The sequence below is a fragment of the Ostrea edulis genome, chromosome 8 (assembly GCF_947568905.1).
Source record: "Ostrea edulis chromosome 8, xbOstEdul1.1, whole genome shotgun sequence".
Lineage (NCBI taxonomy): Eukaryota > Metazoa > Mollusca > Bivalvia > Ostreida > Ostreidae > Ostrea > Ostrea edulis.
Window position 1 is genome coordinate 37,701,771 of NC_079171.1, and position 22,228 is coordinate 37,723,998.

General features: G+C 38.0%; 1 protein-coding gene across 1 annotated transcript; it reads right to left on the reverse strand.

The window, feature by feature from the left end:
* Window positions 1-4,875: 4,875 nt before the first annotated feature.
* Window positions 4,876-16,233, reverse strand: LOC125661563 (solute carrier family 22 member 15-like). Its single transcript, XM_056146019.1, has 9 exons — window positions 16,199-16,233; window positions 13,246-13,610; window positions 11,372-11,793; window positions 9,173-9,412; window positions 8,577-8,711; window positions 7,577-7,659; window positions 6,378-6,495; window positions 5,770-5,842; window positions 4,876-5,341 (listed from the first exon to the last, which is right to left on the reverse strand). Exons 2-9 carry the CDS (start codon window positions 13,555-13,557, stop codon window positions 5,138-5,140), a joined length of 1,587 nt encoding a protein of 528 aa, XP_056001994.1. The 5' UTR covers window positions 13,558-13,610; window positions 16,199-16,233; the 3' UTR covers window positions 4,876-5,137.
* Between the last annotated feature and the right edge of the window lie 5,995 nt (window positions 16,234-22,228).

The window sequence follows — 22,228 nt, forward strand, 5'->3', positions numbered from 1 at the left end:
GATGCGAGCGGGCGGGCGTGTTGGCGGGCGGTTGGGCGTCAACAATTGGTTTCCGGATGATAACTCGATAAGTTTACAATCTAATCAAATGAATCTTTGATATATTGCTGGGTACCAGGTAAGGAAGGTCCCTATTAATGTTGGAGAAAAATGGTCAAAGGTCACGGTCACAGTGACCGAAAATAGAATGAAAAATTTGTTTCCCGGATGATAACTCAGAAAGTTTAAATCCGAATCCAATGATACTTATCGATATTGGTATGTACCAGATAAGGAAGAGCCTATTGATTTTGGAGAAAATAGGTCTAAGGTCAAGGCCACAGTGACCGAAAATAGATTTAAAATTCCAGAAAATTTTGGTTTCAGGAGAATGACTTGAAAATTTTTAATTTGAATCAAATGAAACTTGGATATATTGTTGGGGGGGGGGGGGGGGGGCTGCGCACCTTTAAATCACCATTGGTATTGATAAGCGAATCTATACCATAAAATGTAAACGTTTGCATTTGGGTGCTATGTATACTCTTTACCGAAGTTCATATATACCGTCCCACACGAACGATAACTACTACATGCAAACATTACGAAAAGAGGCAATAGTGAGTTCTTCTTTACAAATATTTATATACACATTATTATAATGGCGCATTTAAAAATCCATGGTTTGAATGTATTCATAGAATTTTGAACAGATATAGACTCTCTAATATATGGTATGAACAAGGTACTGTGAATGAAAAATGGATAACAAACGTTGTAAAACAAAGTCTTATGGATCAGTTTGTCCAGACTTGGTCAAGTGATGTTTTTAGCTCTTCTAAGGGTACAATGTACAGAATTTTGGTCTGGAAACTTGTCTTAAAAATCTACCTAAAAAACCCAGTAGTATCTTTTCGAAATTTCGTACCACGAACCAACACCTCCTAGTAGAGATTGGCCGATGGCTTAGTGTACCATATAACGACAAATTATGTTTTATGTAATGAAACAAATATTGCAGGTGAATATCATTTTGTATTAGAGTGCAGTGCTTTATCCAGTACATACGAAAACAATACATATACAGAAAATATTGTACGACACCAAATGGGAATGTAATTTTATGAAATCATGTCAACGAATAAAGTTAAAAACCTGTGCACGTTTATTTTAAAGATATACGAATTAGTCTGTTCTCCAAACACTTCAAATTTTTGTACATATTTATGTATATATTTCACTTTGTTTCTTTGCATACCTACATACATGTACATTCCTGTGACGTTACTTGTATAAATAAGGGCCTCCGTGGCGGAGTGGTTAGAGCATCGCGCTGAAAATCACATGGCCTCTCACCTCTGTCGTCGCGGGTTCGAATCCCGCTCGCACCGGTAGGTGAGAAAGTTTTCCAGTTTACTTTCGGGAGGTCCGTGGTCTCTTCCCAGGTACATTGTATCTGTGTTCTCTCTTCCACCAATAAAAACTGGGCGCCACTATATGACTAAAAAATTGTTGAGTGTTGCGAAAAACATCAATCAATCAATATATACTTGTATGAATACATGAAATTTCTGTATTGTACCTCGTGTACCATTTCCATTGTGGTATGAACGAATAAAATGAATGAATAAAAAGAATTTCCGAGCACTAGATGACCCGTCAAATGTAAGCAGTGTTATAAGTCTGATATACACTGTTTGTGTTACACTTGTGACTTGATGAGGTTAATTATTCAATATCGTGGTTGTTGCAGTTTGTAAATATTAGCAAAAGATTTCATCCTGCGTTTATTAAATGAATTCAGAGTGATCATGGTGAATAATCAATTCCAAAACATAAAAGAATTACACCTTTCATCCATATCAAATCTGGAAGCCACCATGACCCTTCAGGCCTTTTAATACAGTGCGTAAAACAGTGGCGACCAGATCAACGGTCAGAAATATTTTTACAGGTAAATACTTTTACAGGTACGTTCATAAAGATCTCCAATCTGAACAGCATGCAAGAAACTACCACAGGTCAAACCATTAACACAATTATTGCCAGGGCGGATCCAGGAATTGTGGTTACGGTGGGCGCCACTTTATGAGGTAGGGGGTCTGAGGGCCACCTGGAGGCCCCCCAGTGGGTTCAGGGCAAATGCCTGGTGGGGGCCCAGGGGGCGAAGCCCCTGGAATTTACAGGTTTTATAGAGCTCTCGACATATGTCACCTATTTAGTCATTTGTACTATTTTTTATCATTTTCTATAAGGTGAAATTGATAAAAATGACGAAAATTTTAAGGGGTTTTGGGAAAAAATTAAGTTCTCCCAATAGAATATTTCAAGAAATGAAAAGCTTTTTTTTATTTATTTCTCCAAAAGTGGAATAAATTATTGCTACTTTTATCGTTTAGTACATTTTTTAAAACAAGATATCACGATTTACCTTAAATTTGAAAATTTTAGGAGGGGGGGGGGGCACCGGTTGCGCCCCCTTTAAATCCCTCATTGATTGCAAAGTTCTGCATCATTTCAACGTGCATGAAAATACCATCAGTGTAATACTTACAAAACGAAATACCAACAGTCCAATACTTACAAAACGAAATACCAACAGTGCAATAATTACAAAACGAAATACCAACAGTGCAATACTTACAAAACGAAATACCAACAGTGCAATACTTACAAAACGAATAAGTATGAAACAACGTACTTTATTTTTCATTCCTGTTGATGCTGGCGTACCTGTGAAGTATTTGTTTGTTTTTTTGCGTATTCTTTTGTTTCCATTTTTAATTTGTTTGGTTTTGGTAAATATACTTTCCTTGTTATTTGGTTTTGCATTTTACAGGTGGCCGCTCACGTTTGCGGTGGATTGCTTCTTCATACCGATGGAATTTGAATTTATTTAAGGTAGCTCCATCCTCATGTGACATATCAATATTAATGATTAAAAGTGGAAAAACTTTATTAATTTCCACTCAGTATAATTTAATTTAATTAACAACCAAAGAAAATGTATATGTTGCCACCTTTTTAAAGATGTCAGACATACAAAAACAGAAGCATACATCAACATCAGAAAATCACTCATTTTCGTTAAACAGAATAATGAAAATAGATAAAAACTTGTTAAAATTTAAATATCAACAGTTTAAAAAAAAACACTGCTAATTCATAGATATGTATAGATTAATTGTGGACATCAGGGAAACCAATGTATAATAGACATCCAGTAGAGGGAATTCCAGCATAGGAGTTATTACCCTTGACAACATTTTTTTAATCATAAATAATTGATTATCTATGAAAAATATAAACCTTTTCAGTGATAATAGTTTACCAGATTTTTTTATTATATCCAGTGAAAAAAATTCCTCAGAAAGATGTATTTCTATCATGCACAAAGCTTAATTTATCAAATATTTTACAAAAACCTATGACATCACATGAGGATCGATCAACCTTAAAGAATAAAATGCTTTCTTTGTTATTTCATCGGGTGATGAAGGTAGACAGCATTGCAGCAAAAATGCATAACCCGAGTAAGCTTGCGTGTTATGCATTTTTTTTTTCCCTGCACTGATTGCTACCTTCATCACTCTATGAAACATTTTATTGTTTATATTTACATTTTTATGCATTATTCAAAAATATAAACTAGATTTAAGATAGCATATGGTTGATCCATTGGTTACATTAAACGGAACAACCAATACACCCTTTGACCCTGATGACACTCCATATTTGGAAAATGATTTTGAAGACAGGTGGTACTAGAAAGTTTTCAACAAATATTCATTTATTGCATGATGAAAGCAATGTCAATTTAAAAAATATATAAGAGAAAAGATTCAGTGAATGCAAATATTGAAATATATTGTTGCTGAACCCGTTCGAGTACACTGGAAAATGTGGGTATACGACCACTCGGCTTGTAAAATCGATTAAAAAAAATGGCTATATGTTAAAATATACATGTAGTTAGAATGTTTTGGAGTTTTCCCATTAACGTTACAAGCGTTGAACAAGCCTCTGGTGAAATAATTTGGAACACGTGTTTCTCATGCTGTCACGTCGTGTTGGGTAACGCTCTATATTGTCAGGTTTAAATGTAAATATTTAAATAAAAGATTATCTTTCTAACTACCTGTAACACTTTGCGTTTTATGGTCTAATGTTCAAGGTCACCACTCGTCTCAAAATGTCTGATGTAGTGGTCGGAAGGTAAGACGGAGGTGAACTCCCAGCACTGATTGTAATGCATGCTTAGGAGAGATAGGGAAAAGAGCACTAGAACATTTTCCATAGACCTCAATACAAACCTTTGGGCATCTCACGAATTCACTGTATGTTGATTTTAAGAAATGTCCGCCAACATTTTAGAGTTTATTTCAAGAGCTAATAAAACCGCTAAAAATATGCTGACCCCTTTGCTTTTACACGGTGACGTTCCTCCCTCATTTCAAACATACCCATACCATGGTAATTTCCTCGGTCATTTTTCCATTTTGTGCCACAATTTCTAACCCTACCACTGGGTTTGCTATTGTATCCTGCTACTTTTATAACTCATAACAACACACCGTTCCGCATTATTACCATAATTGGCTATTCAAGTATATTATCTCCTTCTTTTCAGGTTAGAGCGATTGTGTAATACTATTTGTTCTACCCCCCCCCCCCCCCTCCCTTGCAAACGAAGGTTGGGGGTGTATTGGAATCATTGTGTCTGTCAGTCCGTCTGTAGGCATAATAACAACTGTTTAAATAAAATTCTGTGTACCATATATGAATAATAAATCTGTTTTCTTGCTACTTTGATTGAGACCCTAGCGGTCAAATAAGTTATGGACATTTTTGGCCCATTTTGATTACGAGGGGGTTATGCTGTCATTGTCCAGAGTGTATCTTAAAAACCATTTATTCTTCAATAACCACAAATTCAATATTTCTCTCCATCCAATGTGCACCTCGGGGGTATTAGTTCCGTTAGGACGGCTCTAGTTCAAAGAAATTTAGGATTTGATATAGTTTGAAATGACCGAAGGCACGGAAGTACATGTTGAAGAATAGACCGGAAGAGGAACATCAAATCTACGTGTCCTTTATCATAGTACCTCCTCCCCTTGCGTGTTCCGTGTTACATAATGCCCTCGGACACAAGTCTTCAATACCGTTCTTTCTCATTGATATAATGCGTTATACTTGGGGCATTTTCCTCTGGGGTGGAGCCCACCGTGGTTTTTGGTTTCTCGTAAATCACGTCTTCCAGTGGTTTGCCCTTTGTTTCCGGAAGTAGAAGGGAGAACATGGCATTCATCAGCATGCACGCGCCACAGATATAATACATCACACCTGGCACGTGTTTGCTCTGAAGAGGAATAAAACACCAATATTAACATGTTAATATCATGCAAAACTGTGTATTTCTGCCCTTTTGTAAGACTGAAGGTCTTAATACATTTTGATTGATTGTATATTGTTTAACGTCCCCATGGAGACATTACCAAGACTGGTGAAGGGCTTCAAATTTATGCCTATGCTCGGCGCTTACGGCCTTTGAGCAGGGAGGGATCTTTATCATGTCACAGGGTCTCGACTTTTGTGATCTCATCCGGAGGACCTCCCCATTTAGTCGCCTATTACGACAAGCAAGGGATACTGAGGACCTATTCTAACCCGGATCCCATCGGGAATAGTACATTTTGAGAATGACTTCATTAACATATACCGTCTCAAACAATAATCACTGCTAACCAAAGTGTTAAACGCTTCTGATACTACCATGCCAAGACTCACCACGCGAACTATTTGAGGGGCTACCATAGCCCCTATTCTTGCCGCAGAGTTAGCCCAGCCGTAGCCGATATTTCTGAAACAAAACACATGAAATATATTTATTAAAGTTACGGGAAAGCACACACGTGTATGTGGGCGTGTGCGCGCGTGCTTGTTATGCATTCAGTTACTTTTAAAGCGTGGGGGGAATTGTGCTTCACATTTAAGCTGATTTCGTATGACGTTTAGGTGTTATACGTATGACTTTTAGGTGTTATACGTATGACTTTTAGGTGCTATACGTCATTTGAGCTTACAACAGACTACTCCCTGACGACTCCAATATTGTAACATGCATTTCTATTTTTAGTACCGTTGCTATTTTCTTTTGTTGAATGAATATCAAAGTCTAATTGCATATTCAAATATCTTGTGGAATACTTAAGAAAGTCTATTGTCGCTTTAAAAGCGAGCTCACCTTATTTTTAAGTTGTTTAAATAATCTATGTTCGGTTACTTGGATGTCGTATGCTATGTGATGCATTATGGGACACCCCAAAACCGTAAACAATTCGAATCCCTTTTGAAATGTGTAATTTATATTCAACAGTAGCAAACTAATATCCTACCTTACCACCGTCGGGTAACTTTCCGTGGAGAAGATCATTAGCGCCGCCCATCCCGCGGACACGCCCATTTTAGAAATCAGCGCGGCAATATTGATGATATCTCCGGCTTGGGGTGGATCTGAGAATGTGAAGTAAATGGTGATGTATGCGCCTGAGCTTACGCAACAATGTCATGTGATATTGATCACTGTTCGTTATTTTGCATCGTGTTTATAAGAATTCTGTTTTAAAAACATAAATAAAATCTTCACTCTTTCTGTATATTTCAAGTCCGCAAAATTTTTAATTCATCGTTTTTGGAAGGGAATATATTTTGCGATGGACTTTTTTTTTTTAAGAGATCTCTTTCAATTTTCTATTTCTTTTTCATCACGAATAAACACTTAATTCTAAGATTGTTACCAAGAATTTTACGGATTAAGTTTCCAATGATAAGTAAATTTTGTAATACATTTTAAAGAAGGGTTAAGTTTTACTATATAAATTACTTGTCAAAAGTCTATGTCAGCTTCTATTAAACTTTACTCCATCAATCGCATTTGCAGTTCTATATCTTGATAAACTTGATGATCCCCATAATATATTTCTAATGTTCAAATTTTAAATATAAATGTTATTTTCATGAGTTTGGAAAAATTACAACTCGGGCATTTTTATAGTAAGACAGGAATTTGATGTTTTCAAAACTTCCCATTTGCGTAAAGAAAGACCACCATTCTTCGGAAGGATAAGGGTATATTCTTAGCAATTTGTAGATTCATCGACCTTTATCCGTAATCATTTTAAATATGATTTGGCATGTGGCATTTCTCTCAACATCACTCAAAAAAAATCATTGTCCTATCAAATACAATTAACAAAACATACATGTAACAAAACCAAAGACCGAACACGTAATGTTGAGAGTACTGCATACCGGTTTATTTTCGCCCCATGTAATTTTCGCCGTTCTACACTTGCAGACAGTTAGTTTCGCCCCATTTTGAATTCGACCAGACATAGCTGTGTTAAAAGAGAAACACAAGAGAAAACAGTTTCGCCCACTCTTGAACCCGCCCAGTAACAAGGACGGCAAAAGAGACGAAAATAAAACGGGGGCGAATATCTCCCTGTATACAGTATCAAGAAACACAATGTCATGAATTAGGCATCATACAATTTCGGGATTTGATTGACGCGGAACTAAGAATAAATCTAACCTGTAACTTGCACCGTTCCCACGGAGATCCCGCCCACTGTTCCGACGACGAAGAAGAGGAAACACGTCCAGCGCCTACCAATGCTACAACACAGGCACAGCATACACAATAAAATCAATATTCAGTATAAAATTAAAGTACTGTAGACGTTATTAATTCCATGGAGGCATAATTTCGCGGATTATCATATTTTGTTTGGTCCGCGGATACGAAAGTCCGCTGGTATGGAATTACGCAAGGGAGAAAATAATTAAGTACCGCGCGTAAAAAATTACAATTACAGTAATACAAAAGACTGCCCACATTTAACCGTCTGCCCCCCCCCCCCCCCCCCCCGCCCCCTCCCGAAAAAAAGAGTATTTATTTGTACAGTATCAGTCTTTGTTTGTTTTTTCTTTCTAAAATTCGAACGTAAATGAAAAAGGTTTCACAACTTAGTTGACCGTTGATTCCCTCCTTCTTACATGTGAAAATACAGTAATACAGTATTTATATTTTCAATGTTTTTGTCTTTGGTATCTTTACAAATTATAATGATAGCCATTTTCTCCTGAATGTGATTGCGTCACAGTTGTAAACAATGCGATAATCAATCTTAATAAATATACAGTAAAGGACTGTTGCAGCGAAAATGCTTATAATGAATTCCCGCTTACAACGAAGTCATTTTACTTCCCAGTAGTTTTAAAAGATGCTATGAATTCATTGTATGTAACGAATTACGTTTATAACGAATCAAAATTGTTCGTCTCAAGCATTTTGAAACATACGTGTTTGACTGTGGTAGTTTATTTCAATAGCTGGAAATTCCGACAGAAATGGAAGTAAAACACAAATTAATAATAATAAAAAAAAATCATATTTGACAATACACGAGACTAAGAACTGTGACGCTTCACGGCGTGTAACGTCGCAGTTCATACCCTCATGCATTGTCAAAAAAACCCGAAATTTATCTCGTATATATATAGTAGGTAAAATGTAAGTGGAAGTTACTTACCAATTGTTCAGAAACCACGTCATTAGGGTCACTGGTATTTCTACAGCACTAAGGAGGAACATGTTGAGGTAGAGACTTCCGGACAGCTGCTCCACCCCAAAGGAAATGGCGTAGTATGCATACCCACAGGCTAACCTGGCCAGATAATGTTATATAGTAAGAAAATGGCGTAGTATGCGTGCCCACAGGCTAACCTGACCAGAGAATATTATTTAGTTCTGGGGGTGAATTCACGGTGGCTAATTTTTGCGGTTCAATGACAAATAACTTTGTTTTTATAGACATACATACTCGGGGTAGATGTTGTGCATTTAATTTCGTTGTATTAATGCTTATCTGGACTTACACATGAATTTGTCTACATTCTTGCAAATGATGTAACACAGAATTTAATTAATATAATCTTTCTGGTACACAGCTCGATCACAAATATATATGAGTGTTATTTCGTGGGTCTGGGTCGATTGAATACAGATGATGAACAAAATCACCTTTTTGATAACCAGCATGAATAATCATTAAAGTTAAAAAAAAAAAATATCCAAACAAATTATATGAGACATGCAGAGCGAATTTTCATAATGGCATGAACATACCAACTTGTCCACAATATGACTGACTTCTTCAGGAGTTCTCCATTTCTAACAATATCTCTGACGGTGTACAGTTTTCCTGTGGTATTCCCCTCCTGCAGGTTTTCAGTGATATCATACAGTCTTTTCATGCATGCTTTGGGGGCCTCCCGTCCGTTTAGTTTAGCTATATGTTTTATGACCTCCTCTGCCTCCGTTAACTTATTGTTTGATATCAGCCATCTGAAACTTTCTGGTATGACGCTGTAATGAAATTTACCACACAACAAATGTATTGGAAAACATGTTCAAAACTATCAGAATAGTATGAAATGCGGGTCATTTTTTTGTGAATTTTATGATATGGGAAACGTTTCTGTAAAACTAATAATTGTAGCATTTCAAAATCTAGCGAAAAAGGGATCGAACAGGAATTCATAATTGATTTTCTCTACATAAAGAGATTATAAGACTCTCTTATGAGTAGCCATGAAATATAAGGTGATTCCACCCGAGGGTTGCAAAAAATCTGTGAAACCCGAGGCTTTGCCGAGGGTTTTACCGCTTTTTTGCAACCCCGAGGGTGGAATCACCTTAATATTTCATGACAACTCATAAGAGAGTATTTTTCTCTCATATTTTTTAGAGTTTTCCGTTTTCCTTGAGCCTACCGACGCCATTTTGAGAAATTTCCAATTAATTAAATTTTCGCTGTACATTAAAAATAACACCAGAATCGAATTCTACGACCTTCATTTTGGCAACAATGTTGCCGACAAAAAATCGGCCGACGAATGTATAAGTGAATTGTATTAGAGTTATTCCTCATCGAATAAATCAATAATCAGGGTGATGCGTGACGTAACTCAACAGTCCAGCGCGAAACATTTTGACAGACCTAATCAGAATATGAATCCACAACTGCACGTTTTTTGTTTTAGAGGAGCATTGCTATTGATATTAATTGAGCAGTTATTTAATGACGAGTGTGTGAAGAGAGATTCCAAGTGGTTTTTGTTGGTGGACATGGGCATGACCAGACTTTTCGTTTTCCACGCGTGGAAGGACTCGAGTCTCATGGACATTGAAGGCACTTATTTCACCTGAGACACGGACAGTAGACGTTGACAGAGTGAATGTGGAGGTAGGCCTAGAAGTAATGGACCGTGTGGGCTGGGTTTCTGTGAACTGGCATAATGCACAGGATGACATAGGTGTATGAGGAATTTGTGACTGTTGTTGACTGTGCGGTAATTGTTCAAGGAATGTGTATTTTTGTGTCCGGTCACATACACCTGAGGATTATCAGGGACATTACAATCTGTCATTTTTTGTACAAGAGCTTTGCAGATGCTAGTGTTCGTCAATCGAGGCGAGGTATGTTGCAAGCTAGTTGTGTATTGATTATGACGTCACGGGATATGTAAGATAAACGTCACGAGATATGAAAGATAGAAATATCTTACATACCTTTCTTTCATAGAATATCTGTATCTTACATACGTAGATATGAGAGAAATACTAGTACAACACGGTCAGAGCGAGCACGCTTATAATGATTTCACGCTTACCGTAAAACACGATTAGAGCGAACACGCTTATAATGAATTCACGCTTACAGCGAAGTGATTTTAAATTCTTGTAGTTTTAAATATATTATCAACTTATTGCATATAAAGAATTACTTTAAAAAAGAATCAACATTGTTCTTCGCCATCACGTCAATATAAGCATGTTTTACTGTAACTGTCTCCAGCACTTCGCTATAAGCATGTTTTACTGTAATTTTGCGCACCTTATCATTTCCTTACAAAGGTGTTTTATCGTAATTGTTCGTCCCCCATCACTTCACTAAAAGTGTGTTTTACTGTAATTGTTCGTCCCCCCCCCCTCCAGCACTTCACTATAAGCATGTTTTACTGTAATTGGTTGTCCCCAGCACTTCACTATAAGCGTGTTTTACTGTAATTGTTCGTCCCCCCTCCAGCACTTCTCTATAAGCATGTTTTACTGTAATTGTTTGTCCCCAGCACTTCACTATAAGCGTGTTTTACTGTAATTGTTCGGTCCCCCCCCCCCCCCAGCACTTCTCTATAAGCATGTTTTACTGTAATTTTTCGTCTCCCCCTTCAGCACTTCACTATAAGTGTGTTTTATTATAATTGTTGCTCCCCAACACGTTACTATAAGCGTGTTTTACTTTATTACTTTTCTAAAACTCACAAAAATCCCAACAGGAATGGTGACGTCACAATCGCTGTGGCATAGTGAACGTATCTCCAGTCATGTAACCACCAAGAACATAGACCATAAAGGGCGGCAAAAATCGCCCAAGATGGAATAGCGGTAGTCATAGAACGCCACTTCTTGGGAATAAACTCTGTTATGAAGCTGTAAAAGGTAGTCAGATACATTCCGCAGCCACATCCGATCAGAAAACGGAGAGTAGCAAACATTTGCCAAGAAACGGACAGCGCTGCGACTAAATTACAAACAGCTAGTACGAGAAGAGACAGAAAGAATGTCGGTTTTCGTCCCAAGGAGTCCGCCATTTGCCCCGCGATTGGAGAACTGATGAGTAGCCCCGCCATTTGTATTGTGGTGATGAATGACGTGATCCAGTCTCTATCACAGACCAAGTCAAACTGAAATCACACATAGAATGATGATTCTTACACAAATAATAATGACGTAATCCAGTCTCTATCACAGACCAAGTCAAACTGAAATCACACATAGAATGATGATTCTTACACAAATAATACTGACGTAATCCAGTCTCTATCACAGACCAAGTCAAACTGAAATCACACATAGAATGATGATTCTTACACAAATAATGATGACGTGATCCAGTCTATCACAGACCAAGTGAAACTGAAATCACACATGGAATGATGATTCTTACACAAATAATATAATAATGTAACGAGAGTAAAACTCTATCTAAAGTTATACAAGAATTATCAAATAAATATAAAATGGGTGCGGAATAGAATTTTATACAATGTGTGGTCAGTCTTCTGAGAATGAGTAACCATTAAGTAGAAATTGAACTTGATTCAAATAACTGGTACTGTATGTGTTCAATGTTTAAACATGGGACAGCCATCATCGAACAACATGGGTCTGTGTATGGCTCGTTCGAGACAAGAATTTTCTGCGAATTAAATCAATCAGAAGTGAAATGTCATACGCATGCGTACGAAAAATGAGTTGGATATTCATGTCCCTGTTGGTTGGGTTGCAGACGACACTTTCCAGCAGACGACACGATACTGCTTACTCGTATCGCCATTATGTAATATTGAGCGTGTCTCAATGTGATGCCCGCAGAGCTCACTAAATCATGATAGCATCATGAACTTTCATCTTCAGAATAATGCGAATATCAATAAATTTTAATACTTGTTTCTTAAATTTGTTTTACGCGTCATCGAGAATTTTTCACTCGTATGGAAACGTAATGTACCACGTTCGACCTATGCTTAGCATTCAAGACCGAAGCAGTGGGGGTTCTTTAAATAACGTGCCTTTCGCGACACGGGACCTCCGTTGTTAAGATTATATCCGAAAGACCCATGATCATGATTTGTTGCGCGTTTCGCGAAAGAGAAATAACTACTTATGCTTAGGTCATAAGTTTGATGCGGTCATGACACTACCTCCTGGTTGCTCTACCACGGAGCAATTGTGACCAGTTAGATTATAAATGACAAATCTAGTCCTTGACCAGATCAAAATAAAATAGATTTTAAAAAAAAAACAATACAAGGTATTGCAAATTTTGGATATGAAACTTGAATGACAGGGAACATGAATTGCAAATGCTTCCTAAATAAACTGTTGGATGTATATAATAGGTGCCCAATCCCACCTCTGTCATGTCCAGGGGTCCGTGTTTGCCCAACTCTCTGTTTTGTATTGCTTGTAAGAGTTATGAGATTGATCACTGTTCGTTATCTTCGCCTTTCATATAGTAAAATATATTGGATGCATCCAACAGATAATTGGAATCAATGTCATTGCCAAACAAGGGATTTTACTTCTGAATGCTATTGAAATTTAAATTACACGTGTAAAATTTGTGGACTTACCTCGCTTACGAGAGTATTCATGTTAGACGAGTAGCGCGAAACACAAGAACCTGTCACATTATCTGGGGGCTGACAGTGCTTAAGGAGATGCAATGTAGAAATGTTAGTTTTTGTTAAATCGACAAATGGTGACGTCATATTTGATACGTCACACCACCAGTCAGGCGTAGCGCCACCAAATGTCATCATCAGCATACTCCATGTTACCGTGACCTTTGTACCGAACATGATGAGCAATAGAATCCATTGAAATTTTCCCATGCCACCACAATCCCGAACCACGTCCTCCAAAAGCTCGCCGACAGCGTCCATTGTTTGGTTTCTTTACCTTGGAAGCTTTCTTCGACAATGATTTATGTTTACTGCTGTAAATTAAAAAAAAGTGGCCTTCACTTCAGACTGTATTTATGTATCACGAGGTTTCTAGTATGGACCGTAGGTAGGCTATATTTACAGTACACACCGAGAGATTATTTGATTGATTGTTTGCTATTTTCCGCCACTCAACAATTTTTCAGTTATCTGGTGGCGCCCAGTTATTATTAGTGGAAGAGAGATTGCAGATACAATGTACCTGGGAAGAGACCACCGACCTTCCGAAAGTAAGCTGGGAAATTTTCGCACTTACCCACACCAAGAAAAACCCTGATGATAAAACTTTAGGGAAAGAGACAAACAAGCTGGTGGTGCAGGGGTTTCTCGTTTGAAGCATTTCGCAAATTCTAAGGTCACTATAACGATTTATTTGCCAATGCAACCTATCATAGGGCCAAATGCTATCTGACTTATTTCATACCGATTGCTAGGTCGTTCTTGGCACACTAATTGTGGCACTTGATTTTACCTCATCAAGATATGGGGCTCACAGTGGGTGTGACCGGTCGACAGGGGATGCTTACTCCTCCTAGGCACCGGATCCCACCTCTGGTGTGTTCAGGGGTCCGTGTCTGCCCAACTCTCTATTTTGTATTGCTTATAGGAGTCATGAGATTGACCACTGTTCGTTATCCTCACCTTTCATAAAGGAGTTCTGGATGTAGGTATGTTTATAAGGTTAGAAATCCGCGGTGGCATCTATTGGTTAGAATCCCGTGGTGGCATCTATTGGTAGTACACGACCTTTCAATCTTTGTGTAACCTTGATATACTTTGGAGAATTCATCACACTAGCTATGGTAGATTTTCTGCTCGTCCATGGTATTTGATTTGGGATTAATTGATGTTATTTGTTTATCACTCACGAAATAAGTTTAATCTAAAGTTTAAATATGCACGTTCTATAGTTGAGTGCGCCTGTCGGTATAAAACTATGACTGATTTGTTTGACGTGAACACAACAAAAGTAGTTGATGTGCCCTGTTGGTGCCCTGTTGCATGATAAGCTACCACTTCCGGTTTCATAGTTAAACAACTTAACACTCCCGGGATTTTATTATATACTAATATACTACTTCTAGTGTCTTTCCTGTGATGATCCGGGTTAGAATAGTTCCTCAGTACCCCTTGCTTGTCGTAAGAGGCGACTAAATGGGACGGTCTTTCGGACGAGACCGCAAAAACTGATGCCCCCTGTAACAGCAGGTCAGGCACGATAAAGATCCCTCCCAGCTCAAAGGCCGTAAGCACCGAGCATAGGCCTAAATTTTGCAGCCCTTCATTGGCAATGGTGACGTCTCCATATGAGTGAAAAATTCACGAAAAGAATGTTAATCAATATACAATCAATCAATCTAGTGTCCTATTATGAAAGAACTTTTAACACTTTTGGTGTCCTGTTATAAACTTTTTAACACTTCCGGTGACCTGATATTTACCAATTTACCACTTCCGGTGTCCTGTTATAGAACTATCACTTCCGTTGTCCCGTTATATGATGACTTAAAAAGTGTACTAGCTGTTATATAGCTTTGACCACTTCCGATGATCTGTTATATAACTTAGCACTTTCTTTTACATGTATGTACTAACTTACCACTTCCGGTATCCAGTAAAAAATTTCCTTACCACATTTGACGTCATCTTATATAATGCCCTACCACCCGTCTGATGCATTCTTTTCAACAGTAAGAAATTTCAAACACGATTAGAGGACTGATACTGTTAACAGTTTTTGTTTTGACCCTTGTAAAACTTTTTTTTAAACAAAAAATAAATCATATTTAACAATCAAAATGATGTCTTATGGAAATTCAAATAATAATATTTGAAATTATTTGGAGAACGTGACATTAAAGGCTATACAATTTCTCAGTTTCACTCGCGTCTATTTTAAAACGGACAATGTTTTTGTGAACGTTGTCCTGTATATGTGAAAGCATACACATTTTGTACATGTAATCATATTTCTACTTGCGTGTGCTTCGATAATAAATTTAACATGTATGCAATGATTATGAGTCAATCTAACCAAGATCTTAGATCTTAGATCCGCGCCGTATACTCTGAGTAAGAATCGTAGCGATTGTGAGCGTATCTTAGGATCTGATTTTAATTATATTGGATTATGAATCTATAATGTATATTGCGATTATGAATCTATTATGTATTATACAGTAATTATAAATCTATGATGTACATATTGTGATAATAAATCTATGATGCATGCTATAATCATGAATCTATAATATATGCTAGGATTATAAATCTATAATTTCGGTTCGAATACAAGTGACCAGTCGTAAGAGAAACAGTTTGGTAATTCGATTTCTCAGGAGCTTATCCTAGCTTGGACGATCATCCAAGACATTATATCATATTAATTAGAGAGAGCGAGAGAGCGAGCGAGCGAGAGAGAGCTAGAGAGAGAGAGATAGAGAGAGAGAGAGAGAGTTAATAAAAACCTTGTGAAGTTCAGTAATACTATTACGAGCTGAATCCATGATATCGAAATTAACCCTTAAAATGAATTTCAAAGACATTTGATGTAAAACTTTTATGTATAATATGCACTTACCTGCTAGCTTAAAACCTGAACTAAACAATGAATCTGCAAGTCTTCTGTTTTTATAACGAGGTTGATTAAGTAAGCTCTTAACAATGTTTGCTTAGATAGATATACATGTACATGTATAACGTCATATTTGGGTTGCTATGGATTTCACATCAACAAAAGAATGGAAGTTTTATGCAAAGACTAATATTTGAAATAGACTTCAAATTTCATTCTATCAGCTTTTATCAGTAGATATGTTTATACAGATTTTAAAGGACACGTGTTCTGGCAGTGGTTCAAGGAAATGATTACCCATGTCATATACCATACTGAAATGTGAATTTATTATTGCCCCTGAGGTTCAGTGACTTTATTTATCATTACTCTCACCTTCCTATCATTTGTTCGTTCGTGCGTGTGCACATTTCATCTTGTTTGTTCGTTCGACCTTGATTACCAGTTAACCAAACCACATCCATTGTATAATTCTTATCAAATTTGCATGAGTGGTATTTTGTATTTTAAAAAACCCAAAAACAAAAAACCCAAACAAAATAAAACAAAAAAGGGGGGAGGGGGCTTATTGATTTGGGACTTCCACGTTTTTTATTTTTTTGGTTTTTTTTAATTATGAAAGGGCGACATACTTGGTACACACGTGTTGTAATAACGCGCTATTTTAAAAATCCGCAGGAAAGGCACGTGGAACTAAGACCTTGATGTCGTCGATTGCTTCTCAGTGTTACAGGTGAATGGTTTAGTTGGAGGCATTTAAACGAACATTTAGATTTACAATTTGCACGAAATTTAAGTTACAATTTTAACTAGATTAATTGGACTAGTAGGAATGGTACATTATATAAAGAATTCATTTTTCCATTGGTTTTCTATGTTAAAAATGAAAGGTGAAGGTCACTGCCAGGGGTGGGATTTTTTTTTTTTTAGAATTACAAGAGTCAAGAATTTTAACCCAGGTACATGCACTATCAGTCTGATTAAAATGCACTATCAAGTTTCAAGAACGGTTCTTGGCAATTTAGTTCTAACGGGTTTTAATGTTATAGCCCAGCAGATTATGTCTATATATGGAAAAATCTTTCAGTTGGTGATGCAAGCATCAAACTTGGTACATATATTAACCAAACATAGTTGAATAAATAAAGCACGTTAGCCACCCGAAAAATACAATATGGCGGCCATTTTTCAAGATGGCGGCGGCCTACATTAAGATATTGCATATTCCTTCCTCTATTGTTTGTTAAAAGTGATCTGTGTTTTATATTTTCGGAATTCGTGCTTTTTTGTCTTCCAAACATGATGAGAGACATTTGTGAATCGTTACGTAATGAAATGCCGGCCATTTTTTTCAAAATGGCGCCAAAGCATTATGTAAGTGTTCAGTACCCAATAATTTGTTTTGTGCTTTTGTTTTTAATTGAGTAAAACACCGCTTATTCATTATTGAAGGAGTATTTTATACGGTTTTAATCTTCAAGAGATATTTATTTAAAAGAGTGACAGTCGAAGCACAACCAGGGCACTCTGGTGACGTCACTACTGTGGAACTCAGCATGGGGTTCAACATTAGCTTTACTAATTTTGTGATGTAAAGTGTCCCAAATGCTACCTTATGAGCCCCTACTATTAAGTATCCTTTTATAAAGGTAGTCAATAGTATTAGTAAGGTAGCCGCACCTGAATAGACAGGATGTGACAGCGCGGGAGAGCCGAGCCAAGGGTAATGGGGCAATTGTTACCTGGATGGTGTACAGATCGCACGGGACTTAAATAATGTTGGATGAACGATCGGGCTAGATGTAGGGGTTACCATGAACCTAGTTGAATCCCATATTTCAATGTGCTTTGGATAATTTAAGGTGGTAAAAGGATATACCCTCGGCCTTAAACATTGTCAGTTTCTAGATTATAAAACATCAATTGCAATATATACGCTGATACATCCATGACCTTTAGTTTGAAAAATGGCAAATGTGAGACCATTGTCATCAAACTTGGACACAGACTGGAGTAAATGTTGTCTCTGTCAGATTGATAAAGATGAAGATCTTAAATCTCCTCCAACCCGTTACGAAACGGACAGATAATGATGGGTACGTTATGATTGCAAGAAATATTCCTCTCTTCCATGCGATTCATCAGATGCCAATCAAACAAAACCCGAATCGGTTAGATCAAGGTGGTGGCATAGAGGAAACACTAAGGGAAAACAATGCTAAATATCATCAAAGCTGTAGACTTTCATTTAGCAATAGTAAGCTTGAAAGGGCACGCAAACGATCTGCTACAAATATGTCTGATGATGCCCATAGTGTACCTACAAAAAGTAGACGGAGCTCTCTTGAAGATCAAGTATGTTTCTTGTGTGAAAAAGATGCTCCAAAATCTTAACTTCGTCATGCTATGACGATGGATTTAGACAAGCGATTAAATGAATGTGCCAGAAATTTGAACAACGTTATATTGATGACCACATTAAGTGGTGGGGATATAATTGCACAGGAACTAAAATATCATCGCTCTTGTCTCACAGCCTTTTACAACAGGGAGAGGGCTCATTTTACAAGTCAAAGTAGTGCGGAAAAAATGGCAACAAGAGAGAAGGAGGCCCATCCCATCGTCTTTTCAGAGCTTCTTGTCTACATTGTTGAGTCGAAAATAGGTACTGACGGTCCGATGGTTTTTCGCTTGGCTGACCTTGTGAGCCTCTATAATCAACGTTTGATACAATTGGGAATAGAAGCGCCAAGTATAAATTCCACGAGACTTAAAGACAAGTTGTTGGAAGAGATCCCTGGACTAGAAGCTCACAAGAAAGGTAGGGATATGTTATTAGCCTACAAGGAAGACGTCGGCGAAGCATTATCACAGGCGATGGACTATTCGGAGGCACTGATAGTAGCGAACGCAGCAAAGATATTGCGTAAACGTATGCTGGAACATAAAATGCCCTTTCAAGGATCTTTCCATGACAGTTGTATTGAAGATTCAATGCCATCTCTTCTTGTACAGTTTGTTTGCATGATTGAGCATGGTGCTGATATAAAATCTCAGCTAAGATTTGGTGCTTCGAAAACGGACTTAACAATGGCACAGCTGCTTCAGTACAACTGTTACGCAAAATACAGAGAAGAGTCAAAAACTGTCAGGCATTCTAAAGACCGTGAGACGCCATTTCCTGTATTTATCGGTATGTCAACTTATTCAAAAACCAGGAAAAAGATATTAGTTGAAATGCTTCATGATCACGGTCTTAGCGTCTCTTATGATAGGGTGCTTGAAATATCTGCTCAACTAGGGGATGCAGCGGTCTCCCAATTCTATACGGAAGGTGTTGTTTGTCCATCAAATCTTAGATAGAATATTTTCACTACTGCTGCTATGGATAATTTTGACCAGAATCCATCTTTAACGTCTGCATCAACATCATTTCATGGAACTAGTATATCCATCTTTCAGCATCCAACATCGGATAACAAAGGTGAGGTGCGGGAGAAATTACCAGTAAATTCGAAAGCTAAAAAGGTTCCAGAACTACCGGACTCATTTACCAACATACAACCAGCTTTGATAGTCCTGTTTCAGTTCCAAGTTTACAGCTTCAGCCAGAATATGAATGGTTACAAAAGGTCAGTCTCATTGAATCCGTAAACGAGCATGAAATCAATGTAACATGATCATCACATTATGCATCTAAAGGTAGAAGCCCACCTTTTGAAGTTAGTATAACATCTTTGTTACCATTACTCCGGAACCAAGCACACTCAGTTGCCACAATCAGACATGTAATGGATAAAATTAGTGATATTGTTGCTGTTTTGAACCCTGGTCAGATCCCGTGATTGCTGCTGATCAGCCTATCTATGCAACAGCCAAACAAATTCAATGGCACTGACCAGAACATTATGGTGAAGACAAGTTTATCATGATGTCTGGAGGGTTGCATATTGAGATGGCAGCTTTTAAATCAATCGGTTCACTATTACAGGATAGTGGTTGGACTGGTGCTCTTGTAGAGTCTGGGGTAACAACGCCTGGTACAGCTGAATCATTTTTATCTGCTTCCAGTGTTACTCGAACACGCCAAATACACCAGGCAACATCATGTTGTTTATATAAACTTCTAAATGAGGCCTATGAAAATTATGCCACAGAGGGAAAATGAGAGCAGTCTTTCCAAAGAAGACTGGGTGAAGAAACGTGAAGCGGAAAGTCCACAGTTTCAGTTTTGGAATTTGATCCTTTGTATGGAGTTGGCTATATTTTTGCTGATTCGTTCTTTTCGAGAGGCAGACTGTTTGCTTTACCTACAGTCTCTGCAAGGAGAGTAGGATGTAATTGTACATAGGGTAATTAGTACTGCCTTTTTGTAGTTTTAACTCGTTTTGGTGTCCAATTGTACGCATTTTTATACATCAAATGTGCGATTTTCAGTTGCACCTTCAGTCTTTCCAATTCACGAATACGGTATGGCCGCCATCTTGAAAATATATGGCCGCCATTTCTAGATCTTTGGTGGCTAACGTGCTTTTTTGATAAAATAGTGTCTAAGGATGTTTCATACCAAATTTCATGCTTGCATCACCTACTGAAAGATTGTTAGGGTTATCTGCTTAGCTATTAGATATTGTGTTAAGGTCACTGAAGTAAATAAAGACTTCATTTACCATTTTTGTTACTGTTCTTGTGAAATTCTTATTCAACAATTAGGAAGGAAACCTCGTAAATGGGTGGTACTCAGTATTTAATATTAATTCAGTTTTCACACTGTTGGAAACCATTGGTCACTCTGGCTTCTTTAATTCTCCCGTAGGACACACGAACAGAATTCTAGCTGAATTCTAAAGTACGCTTAACCTTATTTAACCTTTAATGATGTCCGATTAAAGTCACTTAAAAGAAATTCGGTAAAAAAGGATAAATATGTTTGTTTGCTGCGCAGTTGTACGACGTGAAATCCCCACAACAGGTTGACGTATTTCGTGAAACATTGAAAAATGTAATCATCCTCTACAGCTGATGAGAAAATGTTCTTAAAATTCCCATGACATTGAAAACATACATTGATAATGGTAAAAAAAAAAATGGACACGCAACTCATTGATTATGTATATTTTTCCTTACGCTATTTAACCGTGCCAGTCGATGTTTGTTTTGTAAAGGTTTATACCTGTGTCACATTACACTGCGATTAGGTATCCGACTAGGTAGCGGGTTCTGAGCGGCCTGAGAATGCCAAAATCCGAAAAGTGTCCGGCCGGGGACCATGCGGTGAGAACACGCCATTCAGGGCCCGTATACCCCACCGGCAGCTTTTAGCGCGGAGTTAAATCCTGGCGATGTCAACCCCATCGTAAGATAACGCTCACGTGCTTCAGCGAGTTGTAGACGTAGGAACGGCAGTCTCAGATGCCTCGGAGGATTGGCCATGTTGATGTTGATGGCAACAGCGTCGATGATGATGTTGGAGATGATGACGATGACGATAGGTATATATACACCAGTTTGCAATTGCCTTAATTGCACTTAACACGCATGAAAAGGCAAAGGTCACCGAACGATACCCGGATGTTCTCAGAACGGACATCGTCCGGGCTTCATCCGATACCCCTCAGGTGTCCGAGCGGTGACCGCACGGGGGTACCTAGTCCGTACGATGTCCGTATGGGTACCGGACGTACCCCTCCCGGTTACCTACCGATAACCTTACGGATATCGGGCGGCCACCAACACCATCATTCCATACGCTCCCCGCCCGGTAAACATACGGCTGCCTTCCTTGTCCCGCCCGAGGTGCGGGCGGTATATGAGGAGAGCTAATCACCCGGCAGACTTGGAAATGTGTCCCTACGGTGTTAGATCTTGACAGGTCCCCCACCGATACCTATACCTCGCCCGGTACCCGCTAGTAATGTGACACAGGCATTACTCTCGTTACATGCGACGTGGTGGAGAAATCATGCAAGCCGAATCGGTCTGTCTGCCCGTGATGTGCAGCGTGAAGACTGGAAGCATCAGGGGAAATTTCGTCCG

Excerpts from the sequence above, each read along its gene's own strand:
- LOC125661563 (XM_056146019.1), bottom strand. The coding sequence starts at position 13,557 with ATGGACGCTGTCGGCGAGCTTTTGGAGGACGTGGTTCGGGATTGTGGT. Across the intron at positions 7,660-8,576 it reads ACGTGGTTTCTGAACAATTG|CATTGGTAGGCGCTGGACGT; the intron begins GTAAGTAACTTC and ends CCTGTGTTGTAG. Across the intron at positions 6,496-7,576 it reads GGGAACGGTGCAAGTTACAG|ATCCACCCCAAGCCGGAGAT; the intron begins GTTAGATTTATT and ends TCACATTCTCAG.